Genomic DNA, 14,460 nt, shown 5'->3' with positions numbered 1-14,460 from the left:
CCATTTATGTCTCAATGGCCTTTCTAGCCCATACAGACGAAAGCAATAATCATCATTATCATCATATACAAATTTGAATAAAATAATCAATTCTTGATAACATCTTTAGAGCATGTCATCCAACCTGTCAATCAACTAGCTAATCAATCAATTCAAATTTATTTTTTTAATTTATTTTTTCAAGTTCACACTGTAGTGGCTGCAGCACTACAGAATTAAGTTTGCCAGGATGAGATGGTGGGCGACTCTAGAGTGGCAAGGAGAGCTTACTCCAGGATCCGCACCTGTCTCCAGGCACCCCCTTGGTGGGGGTGTCTCCATCTCATCTGTTGTTAATTTTAATTTCAAATTCATACATCACGATCTTCTGCTACAGCAGTCTACATTGCATAAAATCTACAATTCTAGTCTATTTTCACCCCAAAGACATTCTACCAGATTTTTTCTTTCGCAGCTCTATTCAATTGAAGTCTTGGGGCTCTCAAGTCAACCAAATAAATATGCAAATATTGTGCATACTCCACCTCCAGAGCACAGAAGGTTCCTTTCTTATTTTAATTCTCAATTTTTCACACAGACTCAACATATTCTCACTTTTAACTCTCTTGGCCTTGGGATTTTTCCAAAAGCCGATTAAAATAAAATATTTTTACATACTCCACAAAATACTTTGTTTACAAAATATCCTCATTTAACTCTGAAACATATTATATTCAACAAACTTCGAAACCTTAAAAATTCTAAAACTTTACATAATTTTGAACACTTTCTTTAAGGGGTCCATCAATTTCATCCACTGATATTTTACAAATTACATAGCTGTTTTAAGATAACGATCACAAATGTCCCGAAATATCACACCAACTTTATCCTACCGGGAGTAATCCTGGTTGGATACTGGATAATGTGATATTTTATAAAAGGGCGTGACGTGAGCAACCTTCCAATCCTCAGGTAGTACCCCTTCACCAAGTGTCTTATTCATAAACCTTGAAAGGGGCTCGGAAATTTCATCGACAAGTTCTTTCAACATCCTTGGATGTATTTCATCAGGACCAAAAGATTTAATTGTATCCAGATCCCTGCAATATCTTGTTCTGTTCTTCGTGGAAATTCCGGAGAACGCTTTCTCGTGTATCCGTGATGTAGCGATGACTTGTCTTTAGGTGACTTGAGAAGTGAAGAAACACCTGTCGCAGCTTTCATCTTACTTCTTACATGTGACCAAAAGACCTTTCTTGGTTTCGTTTTGGCTTTAGTGCATATGTTTTGTTCGTATGTTCTATGTGCTTGCGACATCATCTGATTTACCCTGTTACGTGATGTAACATAGGTAAGCCGATAGCGTCTCTTTTCCTCTGGACACAAGGTTCGGGTCCATTTCCTGTGCAATCAGTTTTTTTGCAGATCATTTCCTATTGGTATAGATCCCTTGCTCCTCCAGCTCTGACAATCGAATTCTTTCAATGAAACAAATTGATTTCTAAGATCCAATAAATTATTTTTGAATGGTTGGCAAATTTCCTCTACAGATCTTCCGTCCATCAGATCGAGTAACCCCTCTTGCCATTGATGTGCTACAAGGGACTGTTTCATTGCAGCATAATCGCCATCATCAAAGACATATCGCTTTGAATTAACTTTGCGCTCAGTGTGACAAGTAAAGGTGAAAGTCAAAATAATACGATCGAAAGGAGTCGCAGATTGCATGTCCCGCAACTGCTCTCCTTTACTCTCCTCGATGTGCCGTGTGGTCCAATTTTCCCAGCTGGGAAATTGAAATCACCAATCAAACATATGTGAGAGTATTTCTTGTCTTATTTTCTTCAGATGAATCTGTTTTCGTTGGGCTACGATAGAGACATGCAAAAGCTAACATTTCTGTCGGCAAGACGGACTTCAATCGTACAGGCCTCCTCAAACTGCAATGTTGAGATTTTAACAATCAGATGCTTGATTTGTGTGCCAATATTATAATGCCGCGTCCTATCTACGTATCTACGTATGGTTGAATAGTGTGTACTCGCAAAATTCGTATTCGTGTATGAGTTTTAGCCCACCTACCTTTGTTTTACTTCACAGATTACAATGATACGCGGCTTCTCTTTCTGCGCGTGGATTGGTAGTTCGTTTATCTTCTCAGATGTAAGTTGGTCTGCGTTGGCGTACATAATTTTGATGTCAATTCTTTTTTCTCTTTGAATTTGTTGGACACGGGACCATTTAGTGCAATGTTTTCGGTTTTTTTCTTTTTTCGCTTTTGTTGTATTTCGTTGTTTTCGATTTTTTCTTCTTTTTCAATTTTTCTTCTTTTACTACTTTTTCTGGTGTTGTTGAAGGTAGCCTTCACCTACCTGGCGCCGAACCCGTTTTTTGAAGACCCACGGACTCTAAATATTACATCTGTTTTCCCACTGTTTTCTTTTCGTTTAAGTCCTTTGTTTGTACAGGTACCAGGTACCAGGTACTTAATACTTTCTCCTCTGATCTCGAGTCAGGTCTTAATTGAATTTTAAGAAATCGTTAATTTTTTAACCTTATTCAGGGTTCGGAGTCTTTTCTTTTCATTTTTTTTATCTTTTCAGATTTGCTAGCCTGGATATCCCAGGCTGTAAACTATTTCACAGTCTAGTTTTTGATATTTCATGTTCTGGTTTACAGCCTGGTCTCCCTAGAGCGATTTGCCTTCTCAGATCAGAATGCAGCCCGCTTGCTTGCGCTCACTTCGCTAAAGCCGTCAGGGCCGATCTACATGGCGTGGAGGCATTCTGCAATAAAAATAGGCTAACCCACCATTTGCTAGTGAACATACAGCTTTCTGTTACACGAAAACATGAAAAAGAAGAAACAGAGGCGAGTTCATTTTCCAAGAAAACATGGTTGGTCATGGTGATACATGCAAACTTGTTTGTGGACTTTGGTGTAATCTTTAGATGTTTTATGGCTTTAGATCTTGTGAGGCTCCTTTTATTAACTTTTGTTTGGCTGCCCTGGGTTGGCTATGAGAGTTCTGGAAACATGGGTTTGCACTTTCATTCTCTAGGGAGGCCAAGCACTATAATTTTAGAACTTGTATGTTGAGGTAAATTTAGTTTTTTCTAAAGTTTTGAGCTTGGATATCCAGGCTACAGATTCGCAGGCCCTCTCGCAAAAAGGCTCAAAATCCAATCTAATTTCGAACCAACCACATGAGGTTACGTACCACGAAAGATGCTACGGATCCTAATGGTTTACCTCCTACTACTTATGTCCAACCCGGGATGTGTTCGTGCGGGAAAGACTGAGAGAAATAATTGGATAGTGATTATAAGAAAAAAACAAGGTATTTGGCGAAACTATCACCTATATAAATATATCTTATTTTCTTTAGATTCGAATGGCTGATCTCGTACTAGCCGGCTCACCCACGACAACCTCAGGATCTTCAGGAGAGAACCAAACAATCCGTGTAAAGGGACAGTTATCCGCATTGAATTCGATAGCAGAAAACTCTTTACAACAACTATTGGAGTGTTTCTCCCTGGATGCCGAGCCAACAGCCGCTAATGGCGGTGAAGCGTTGAGCCGGATTTTCTCCAAAAGGTCTCAAATTGTCAAGGAACTTTTAGAGAGCAATCAAGAAGCCATTGAAATAATATACGAAGATAAAAATAATGACATCTTTCATCCTTCCATCCAAATTTCTCGACTTAATATAATTCTCATTGCGCAATTGCTATTGAAAATCCCTGAATTCCCAACTTCCGAGCGAGCTATCAACATGGAAGCATGTATATCATGTAAAAGCCTTTTACAAGTATTACACTGTACGCAATGCAAAACGTGTGAAACATGCTATTGGAGAAAGTGGAAACACCTTTCGAAAGAAGATATCCGTAAGGGGCTTATAAAAGGAAAAATATCGGGACTTTGCAAGATACGAGAACTTGAGTATGCTTTGGAAATTTTGATCGCTATCGAGAATGCGACAATGTACTTAACAGCTGCTGACTATGAAAAAACAGACCAAAAAAACCGCCAAATTGATTTATACTATTTATTGGAATATAAAAAGGACACACTGCCTTTCGCAGTAAAAGTAGTTTTAAACTGTCTAACCCTAGCCTCAAAGGAAGCCTCACACCAGAAAACCGAAGGCTCTAGTCATCAGGAAAATATTCGAAATACAGAAGCTGAGCGACAAGATTACATGACAACGACAAACAAAAACTTCATACTAAAAATTGTCGTGAAGATAAAACTTTCGAAGGAAATAGATCTTCATTTAAACAGCAGAGAAGCTGGTGAATTGGAAGAAGCATTCCAGAAAGCTTTAAAAAAATATCTTGGTGATAAAGCCTTGCCAGATGAAACTGACACCAAATATCAGTCTTCATTGAATAGAGTAGAGTTAGATGATTTCGACCCCGAAATCAAGACAGTAGAGTTCGAAATCACTTCGCTATCGTTGTCACTAGAGAAGTTTCAAAATTACGAGACGAACGATTCAAAAGATATGTGGGGAGTACTAAAAGGAGGTTTGCTCAAATCCGGAATCCCAATAGAAGAAGTTTATTTGTCTGATTGGAATTGTACACCAGTCTCCAGTGGCTTAAGACTACTTGATCACTCAAATAAACCTAAAATGGGTCCGGCAATAGATAAACAAGAGAGCTTAATGTATTTTGTTATCAAGGTAGATAAAATCATTGACAGCTCGGAGTTACATCCACAAAACAGATTACAAGATGTTTTTCAAGAAGCTCTTGTGACACATCTTACCGCGGAATCATTCGCAGATGATGCTGTGAAGCAAGTTAAAAGTCGTTTGATAGGAGTTGAAAAAGAAGAAAACGTAAAGTCAAAAATAAACCGTCTGACAGTTGAAATTTCAATAAATGCTTTGTTGGAAGATCGAAATTCTGAAGTATCCGAGAGTTGGGTTGAAGCACTGAGAGAAGGATTGATGAACTCCGACCACCGAGTAGAAAATGTAACATTAACGGGCTGGGATCAAGAATCTCAAAGAATTTCAATTCGTCTTAAATTGAAAGAGTTTACAGAAATCGATCTTCCTTCCGTAAACAAAAAATTTTCCGAGGTTATCCGGTTCATTCTATCAGAAAGCATGGTACATGATGTTAAAACTAAGATAGGAGATGGAAATTTTTGTACAGAACGTCAGACGTTTGTTGCTAGATTCCCATCAGAAAGCCTGGCGAATAATTTAAAATATAAAGAAGAAAGAACTAAGCTTATCAAAGAATTGTCAAAGCTTTGTAAAAACAAGGAATCTCCTTATAACCCAGGTTAGTAAATTTGGTAATTTGTGGACTGAACTGTAAAATACGCATGACTCTTTCCCAATAGCGATATTCGGGAGGACTTTTTTACTTAAAATTCTCATCAGTTATTTCTCATCAGGCAAATTTGAGTAATGTGTAGAATTTTAGTTCGACCACTTTTGCGGCTGCTCTTTTACAGGACGATCCGTATTTTATCTAAAATTAATACTTTCACCCAAGGTTCTCATAACCTGGTTTGGTTAAATTGTCACAACAATTCAATAGTTTGTATCAATCCTTTTATTTAAAAAAGGCCTTTCAGTAAAATACAGCTATAATTAATGAATTTGTAGACTAGTAAACCACGTCGTTATATTCCGCAGCAGCTTACGCTTGCATTTGGGCTCACTACGTTCGTTGGCCTTCCGCTATCCCACGGCCATTTATCTATTTTTTAAGAACTCTTTATAAGCGCTATTCCCGCATTCCTGTGTCCAAGGAAAGGCAGAGGCTTGCTAGTATAAATAATTGTCTACCACACAAACAGCAGCGTAGTTGATGGGGGAACCTATTTTCAAAAGGCTCTTTAAACAGTAACTTCCTTTCCTTTTTACCTAGCAAATAGCAACACAGATTTATGTAAAGCTCGACGGGCTAGATGGAGTTCTTTAAGCTTTTCCAAGCAAAGAGATTTATAAAAAATATCTCAAAAAATATTGTTGCTATTGTTTTCGAAAATCCACGAAGCTTCTGATTGGTCAAGCGCAAGGATTTCCTACCGAAATGCGGCACACTTTTCCGCCAAAGCACGCCATCTAGCCCTTCGGGCTTTATAAATCTGTGATAGCAACTCTTAGCTTTGAAAAGAGGGAATCGTGCTCTTTATTCAAAATATTTCTATTAAAAGGCGCCAAATCAACGAGTATTTTTTAAATATTTCCAGTTTCAATCGCAATCAAGCAGTCTGGAAAGATTGTTGGAGAAGAAATTGGACCAATCGAAGAAGGTAAACTAGCTCAATGAATTAAATTAAATTTTTAATTTGAGGAGTACTGATGTTCTACAAAGGATAAACCTATGAAATATATCGAGGAAAAATAGGCAAGAAATAATTCACATGAAGTTATTTTCACGAACCCCCTATCAAATGAAAATTTTCTATCAGTATATTTTCCTCTTAGCGCGGTCTTCCAACGAAAGCTGGCCCCTAAAAGAGCACCGTACCTAAAATCTTATATTAATTGTTACCATTTGAGGAATTACGTGTCGTTTGATTTCATCTAATTTTATATAGGCTACTACGAAATGAAGTCTGAACCGAGAGGAATTTGTCACATTTTCCACAACGACTTCGGAGAAGAAGAAAAAAAACGTCGTGATGGGAGTCAAAAGGATGAAGATATGTTTCGTAGTATCTTTAAGTGGCTGAAATTCGACATCAATATACACAAAAACTTAAATCGAAAGGAAATGAAAAAAGAATTGAAGAACATCTCTGACATCCACGAAGAGTATGATTGCTTTGTTTGTTGCATAACTTCCCACGGCTACGAGAAAGGCATTGCTTGTAACGACGGGGAAAGTATGAGTTTTCGAAAGATACGAAGTTATTTTGACAGAAAGAAATGCCCCACTCTCAAAGGGAAACCAAAACTTTTTTTTGTACAAGCTTGTCAAGGATCGGCAGATAATATAATTGATGATGACATAAAAGCAGATAAAACTCTTCCAAATGAGGGCGATGAAAAATTTGACATTGATGAACCATCGGAATTACCAAATGGCGCTGATTTTCTGTTCTTCGTTTCTTCTACGCCAGGTTTGTCTTTTCATTATAAAAACATTTTACATAACGGCATAACGGCCTTATTAGTATTAGCCCTAGACGCCTCTAAATCTTTATTGCTTGAATTGAGCAACTTTCTGAAACAATTTCAAAAGCATTTCAAATCTCGTTATTCAAGGATTTATAAGAATGGTGTTTTTCAAAATTCATCATAGATATTCTTCACTTTTTGGGGAAAATAATCCGAAAATATTATTACAATTTTCTTAGACCATACGTCGCAAACGCCGGTTTAGCTTGCGCATCGAAAGTCCTTAGGATGATAAAGATGGTATTGTTGATGCTCTCTAACTTTAATTTTAAGGGGAATTCGAATTAGTTTTCATCAACCACGGGAATACATAGAGTAGTTGGAAGATTTCTCATAAATACCTTTTTATGCTCCAAATTGAGTGAGAGGATGTTGCTTGAAAATTCGTCAAATTGAAAGCGTCAAATGTATCATAAGTTTGTAAGAATGGAAAAGATATAAGAAATGTTACTGTATTAACGAATTTGCGGTCGACTTGACGCGCCTTAAGAAAGACCAAATAATAAATACTTTGATTTCAAAACAATCGTGGGCATATCCGAACTAACGGGACAGCAACTTATATCCGCTTCTTGTGCGGAAGACCTCCGTTTTTTACCTGCGCATTGACTATTTAAAAACTCTAACTTTTTCGTAGAAGGTGCCACGCCTTTTAAAATTCGAAAATTTACGTCACGTGATGTTTTAAATAAAGGCCGGCGCAAATGAATCCGACATTCAATCCAACATTTCCAATTCATTGTTGGACGACATGTTGGACGAAAAGTCACGTGGAAAAATTCGAAAAGTTGCATGAAAAGTCATTTGCGCAAAAAACGTCAAATATTTTCATCCAACATGATTACGCAAATGCATCCAACATTGAAACCAACATAAAAGTGACGTCAATCTCATTAAAAAATGTTGGTTGAAAAGTTTGACGGCGATCAAACATCCAACATGATTTCCAACAATTTTCTTAAAAAGTTGCAATTTCATGACTTGCGCAAACGAACCCAACATTTGATCCAACAATAATGTTGGATCAAATGTTGGATTCATTTGCACCGGCCTTAATCGACGTCAGAATTATTTTCGTTAAAAAGTCACTGTGGGGGCTTCTTCGATTCGAACGGCAAATCTTTTTTTGGACGGGGGTTTTATCGGAGGGTAATCCTAATTTTCCACTTAATAATAGATGAAATGAAATTTTAAACATAAGATCAAAACTGGGACATATCATCAACTGCTTATTCGAAAGACAATAAGATCTTTTTGTCTCGAAACTGTACGAAATCCCTCTTTCATACTCGAACCAACCCCCTGACAAACCATTCGAAATCGTTGCTTTGCTACCATCTTGCGTTACACACATTTTTCATAAACACATTTAGTATAGTAAGATAAATCAGGATCTAACCAAAATCGGGCATCTAATCACAACTGAAGAATTTTTTGAGTCAATGAAGAAATACTTTTAGTGAATAGAATTCAATCTTATTACCCTCCCTCACCATCCAAAAGGCTTTTGCGACGCCGGGTGACGGCGGGTGCGACGCCGGGTGACGGCAATTTTTATGCTTCAGGTGTGATTAGAGTTACAGTTAAAATGTTCTAATGATGACATTCTTAGGTTCAGTTACCAAATTCCATGATGGAGTTACTCCTAATTTATCTGCAAATTTATGATGTAATCTCATGGTTGATTGAAATTCGATTGACGTTTTTGCTTACGTTAATTTGTAATTTCCCGCAAAAGTTAAATTTTCTTCGTTTGGAATATCATCACGATTTTTGACTTTCTTACTAACTTCAAAGGCTTAAGTAAATGGAATACTATCCAATTAAAACTCGATTCGCGTCCCTATGACTTTTTGAGACCTCTTTTTAAATTTTCCGATTGATTTCCAGTTTTAAATTGACGTCTTTCAGAATTGTTAGAATTTCAATCCAAACCATGAGATTAACCAGGAATCCCATGCTTGTTTTCGTGAAATTCTGGATAAATTACCCTTGGTCAAATTTCAAAATTGACCTCGGGAAATTTATCCCGAATTTCCCTCATAACCATGAGATTACTAGTATTACGATTTATAGAGTATGTTCTTATGAAAAGCTTGTTTGTATCTTTAAAATACAGATGCTGATTGAAGAATTTGTTAATATTGTAAGCATAAATAATTGTTCTTGTGTTGTTGCTTTGCTTATCATATTTCTAAGATTTCTTATCTTTTTCTTATTAATTTTTTTCAGGAACAGTTTCTTTGCGTTTTCCTAAGAGTTCGCAATCTCCCGAGGATTCGCGATTTGCCGAGGGTTCGGTATTTTGTCATAAAATGAATTATGTCTTCACTAATCACGCCCACTACATGCCCTTATCACGCCTGAGAATGATGATCAACAATGAAATGGCGAAGTGGAAATTCGAATTGACAGACGGCTCAAAGATGAAACAAATGTCAGATGGAGGCCTAGACTCATTGAGAAAGGATATTCTTTTCAATCCTGATGATATATACACATTGGATAAACCTTCCGAGTAGATACGTAACTCCTGTGAACTGAGAAACTCATAAAATACAATTTTGTTGCTCATCTTGGTTACATTTAAAATCACAAAAAGATGGCGCTCAAAATCCGTCAGATGTGTCATTTATCTAGACGACGGTATCGCTGGGCATAAAAGTATTCCCTTAGGGTCTTAAGTTTCCTTGCATATTCATTTAGTTTTTGGTCCTTTTTCAAGATTTTGTTGTGAATTTTACAAACAATTTAATTTGAGAATAATTTGTACATTTTATGCACAAAAATAATTCATATTTTACACGTTTTCTTTATAAGGAACCTAAACTTAGCTCCGAGCCAGGAGTTGCTTATTTTTCGAGAGAGTTTGAGCCTTAAAGTTCCTTATTTACCTAGCTGCTAAGTAAAGATTTGCTAAGTATGTAACTAATATATATTTTCTCTTTTTGACACATTGAATATCGTTTCAGCAATATCTTATTATCATCCTTTTGTTATTGTAAATGTGTGCAAGTTCAAATTTAACTTTCTATTCCTTAAAACTTGTTTTCTTATTCTTAGCCTGAGCAGTTTCTTAACAATTCCTTACTTTTCGGACCATTTTCAGCTATATTACATATCAACTTTATTTTTTGTAATTTTTGTCTACTTTGTTTTTTGACACAAAACCAGCACTTTGTCTTTTTTCATCAGTTGTCCACTATAGTGAGGTCTGTTAGCACAAAAATACTTCAGATGGTGATAAAAGCATGAAATTTGGCACAGATGATCCTTAGGGGGTCTAAAACTTAATTTTAAGCAGTAACACCAAATTTTCCTACCTGGCCACCTGCCAGATGACGTCATCAGCTGGCTGGGCAAAAATTTATTTTTTTGAAAATATTCGAAATCTGATGGTTTCAGCGGAAAGAGCATGAACGCTGATGAAAAATGAGGTATAAAACATGCCTTGAAAATCTTCCTATCAAAAGTTACGAAGGTTGAAAGTGATGACGTCATCATAAGCCTTTCTAGGCAAAACCTAAAAATACCGTAATAACGGAACTAGATGACCAAATTTGGTGTTTTATACATGAATCCATGTCAAAAATCCAAGTTCCTTCTGATGCTTGGGTCTAAACGACATAGGAAGGCTTAAAACATCCAAAGAAAAATAGTTGATTGTACACTGTGTTCCTGAAGGGAAACCCCTGCCTTTGATTTGCCTTGTAAACCTCAAAATCCAAGTTTTAGTATTCCGTAGAATTTAGAGCTTTTAATTCAATTTGAACATCAGAATCGGAAAAAGCAATGAATTTTGATATGAATTCATGTATAAAACATGAAATTTGGTCAGTTTATTCCAAAATTACGTGGTTTTTAAGTTTTGCCTGGAAAAGCTTGTGATGACGTCATCACAAAACTTTCAACCTTCGTAACTTTTGATAGGAAGATTTTCAAGGCATGTTTTATACCTCGATTTTCGTCAGCACTTCATGCTCTTTCCGCTGGAACCATTAGATTTTGAATATTTTCAAAAAAATAATTTTTGCCCAGCCACCTGATGACGTCATCTGGCAGGTGGCCAGGTGGTAAAATTTGGTGTTACTGTTTAAAATTAAGTTTTAGACCCTCTAAGGATCATCTGTGCTCATTTCATGCTTTTTTCACCATCTGAAGTATTCTTACGTTCTTATGTGCTAACAGACCTCACTACTAGCTTTTGAGGAGTGAACATCTCAGCCAGTTCAAGATTTTTAATCATTTCAAATTTCACACTCAATTTAGTCAATCTAGGAAGCTCTTTATTTTGTCAAGGATCTCAGCAACGTAAACTTCTCCTGGCATGCTGGTAAATGGACTAGAATAAACTAGAATATCTTTAGACTTTCTTTCAAATTAGACTTTTTCAATATTTACAACTACAGGAGTAGCTTCAAATGTTAGAACTTTGAATTTTTGCAAGTAGGTGTGTCAGTTCAGACTTATTTTTTTCGTTCAAGGTAGTCATTTTTTCTTGTATTTAATTTTTAGTTTTGAATTAAATCGATAAAAAGAGCTTGCCATACATTGGAGCACATCTTTACACCAGCCCAAAAGCAGAGATAAAACAAATCTCACTCACCCGTTTGTGTAGAGTTTCTCGGCGATTTTCATGACTTCTTTTGCATTGATTCGTAATTTCCTTGAAATCGTCTTCTCTAATTCCTAAGTATAGAGGAAGATAGTAAGTTTTAAATTTCATATGTTCAATCTATTAAAATTCATATATAATAAAGCTAATAAGGAGGGCACAGATTAAACCATTAAGTGCTCCAGCTGTATTACATGAGATCGCTCAATTTTTCTTAGTTACAAAATAAAAAAAATATTTAACATTTGAAGTTACGGAGTTCTGGCTCTTTAAGTCATTTGCGAAAGGGGGGCTACAACCAAAAGTATTTAATTCATCATTAATAATCTTTAGTATTTAATTTATCATTAATTATCTCTAGTATTTAAATTATCATTAATAATATCTAGTATTTAATTTATCAATAATTATCTCTAGTATTTAAATTATCAATAATTATCTCTAGTATTTAATTTAACATTAATATCGCTAGGAATTTTATCATTAATCTCTAGTATAAATTAATATAAGCTCTAGTATTTAAGTTAACATATAATCTTAGAAATTTAATAATCTCTAGTATTTAAATTATCATTAATTATCTCTAGTAATTAAATTATCATTAATTATCTCTAGTATTTAATTTACATTAATCTCTAGTAATTATCAGTTAATAGTATTTATTCATCATTATTATCTAGTATTTAAATTATCAATAATTATCTCTAGTATTTAATTTAACATTAATAATCTCTAGTATTTAATTTATCATTAATAATCTCTAGTATTTAAATTATCAATATTTATCTCTAGTATTTAATTTAACATTAATAATCTCTAGTATTTAATTCATCATTAATTATCTCTAGTATTTAAATTATCATTAATAATCTCTAGTATTTAAATTATTATTAATAATCTCATTAATAATCTCTAGTATTTAAATTATCATTAATAATCTCTAGTATTTAATTTATCATTAATTATCTCTAGTATTTCAAATTCAACAATTGTTTAAAATAATCTTTTTGTCAATTAATCCAAAAATTAAAAAGCAAAAAACTTGTATTTCTTGTAAATCACACTCAATGATTGCTAACCTACCACTGTATCTAGGGGCAACGGACGCCATTTACTTTTTGGTTTAGACGCCACTTTGATTACTGTTGCTGTGGGGTTCTGGAGAGAAAAAAGAAATTCATCAATGGGGAAAACAAGGCGAAACCCCAGTAGAAATCACTATATCAGGATTATTGCACTTGATAGACACTTTTAACCAAATGCTCACGGCATAAATCGAGAGAGCTCTCGGGAGAACGAAACTAAAACTGGGGATTAGAAACTAAAAAAGGCTTGGGAGAGCGATTGCTTTCTTAAGTTGTACCCATTTCCCTCAGGTTGACAAATGTACGATCACTTGCCAAGTGAATCATTACATCGAGTGGGGATTGGAAACTAGAACCTCTGGGACAAAAGAATGTCCATACCTCTTGACACATCCGACAAAACATTTGACAAACGCGTTCATTGTATAATCGCCCCCTGAAACCAAAAAAATATTAATTTTTGAAACTCAAAATTGAACTCTTTTTTAGCTTTCGCTTTCCTCTCATAATGGAGATTGAAAATAAAAATAACAAGATGCACTCTTGTTGAATTGTCTTCATTCTCCTAAGAAACCATCTTAGTAGTTCCCATGCACTGTTTTGTGAGCCCCCTCCAGCGGACTCAACTTTCGCACATTTTGTTTCGAAATTCACGCATTCACGTAAATTTTTCTCGAGTTTCACACATGCAAAATCGGGGAAACATTTGCACATCGGAAAATTTGTACATCGACGGAAAAGGAGAAAATTCACGTATTTAACGTAACCAAAAAAGCTCAATTGCGCATTCACGCTGGGGGGCCCTTATATAAAAGCTATCACTGTTTTTTGAGTCACTGGCTGAATTGTATTAAGTAAATCAGCTTAAAAGTGTGTAAAATCTAAGCCAAACCGGACCATTTATGATTTTTAACCTAATTTCGGCAATTAAATTCGTCTCTATACCCCAGAAAACCCTTTGTCAGTGGTTCAACCATAGATTTTTAAAGCCCGAAGCGCTAGATGTCGTGCTTCAGCTGAGAAGTGTGCCGTAGTTAGGTAGGAAATGCTACCTAAGTCACGTGACATTACAATAGAATAATTCAGCACTTGACCAATCAGAAGCTTCGAGGGTTTTCGAAAACGATAGCAAAAATATTTTTTCCGATATTCATTTTTTTTTGCCTGCGATGGCTTGAAACACAACATCTATCCCTTCGGGCTTTATAAAGCTCTGGGTTAACTCAGGGATTAATTTTTGCAAAATTTCATGTAACTGAAGGCCATTTTAAACATTTTCAGTCAGCTCAAACATTTTCAGATTGTAACTGAAATGAAGTTGAAGAAAAATTACCTTTTCCAATTAAAATCAACTGCACATCCCTCTTTTGAATGTGACACTAAAAAGTGAATAAAAATAGACTGCATAGAGTCGTTATATCCCGTGTAATACGGTAATATGGGTGTTATTTGATAATACGATAAATGTTACGGGATAATATCAATTTATATATAATTTGTTCCTTCGATTATTTTTTGCTTGATTTTTACTTTGTCATGCTAGACTAACGAAGAACAACAAAAAATGATATTTTTTAAGAGTCACAGAATAAATGAGATTGAACGCCTACACGAATTCC

General features: G+C 35.4%; 1 protein-coding gene across 1 annotated transcript in view; it reads right to left on the bottom strand.

The window, feature by feature from the left end:
* LOC136801880 (DNA topoisomerase 3-alpha-like) overlaps positions 1 to 14,460 on the bottom strand; it is a 62,740-nt gene that overhangs the window by 26,320 nt on the left and 21,960 nt on the right. Inside the window, exons 11-14 of the mRNA XM_067058543.1 lie at positions 14,175 to 14,220; positions 13,223 to 13,277; positions 12,840 to 12,914; positions 11,748 to 11,830 (exon numbers count right to left, since the gene is read on the bottom strand). Of these exons, the coding sequence (XP_066914644.1) occupies positions 11,748 to 11,830; positions 12,840 to 12,914; positions 13,223 to 13,277; positions 14,175 to 14,220 (259 nt within the window). The remainder of the gene's footprint in view (positions 1 to 11,747; positions 11,831 to 12,839; positions 12,915 to 13,222; positions 13,278 to 14,174; positions 14,221 to 14,460) is intronic.

Source organism: Clytia hemisphaerica, unplaced genomic scaffold, assembly GCF_902728285.1.
Source record: "Clytia hemisphaerica strain Z4C2 unplaced genomic scaffold, Clytia hemisphaerica genome assembly, whole genome shotgun sequence".
NCBI lineage: Eukaryota > Metazoa > Cnidaria > Hydrozoa > Leptothecata > Clytiidae > Clytia > Clytia hemisphaerica.
Note: the sequence above shows the minus strand (reverse complement) of the source record. Positions and strands in the feature narration are given on the sequence as shown.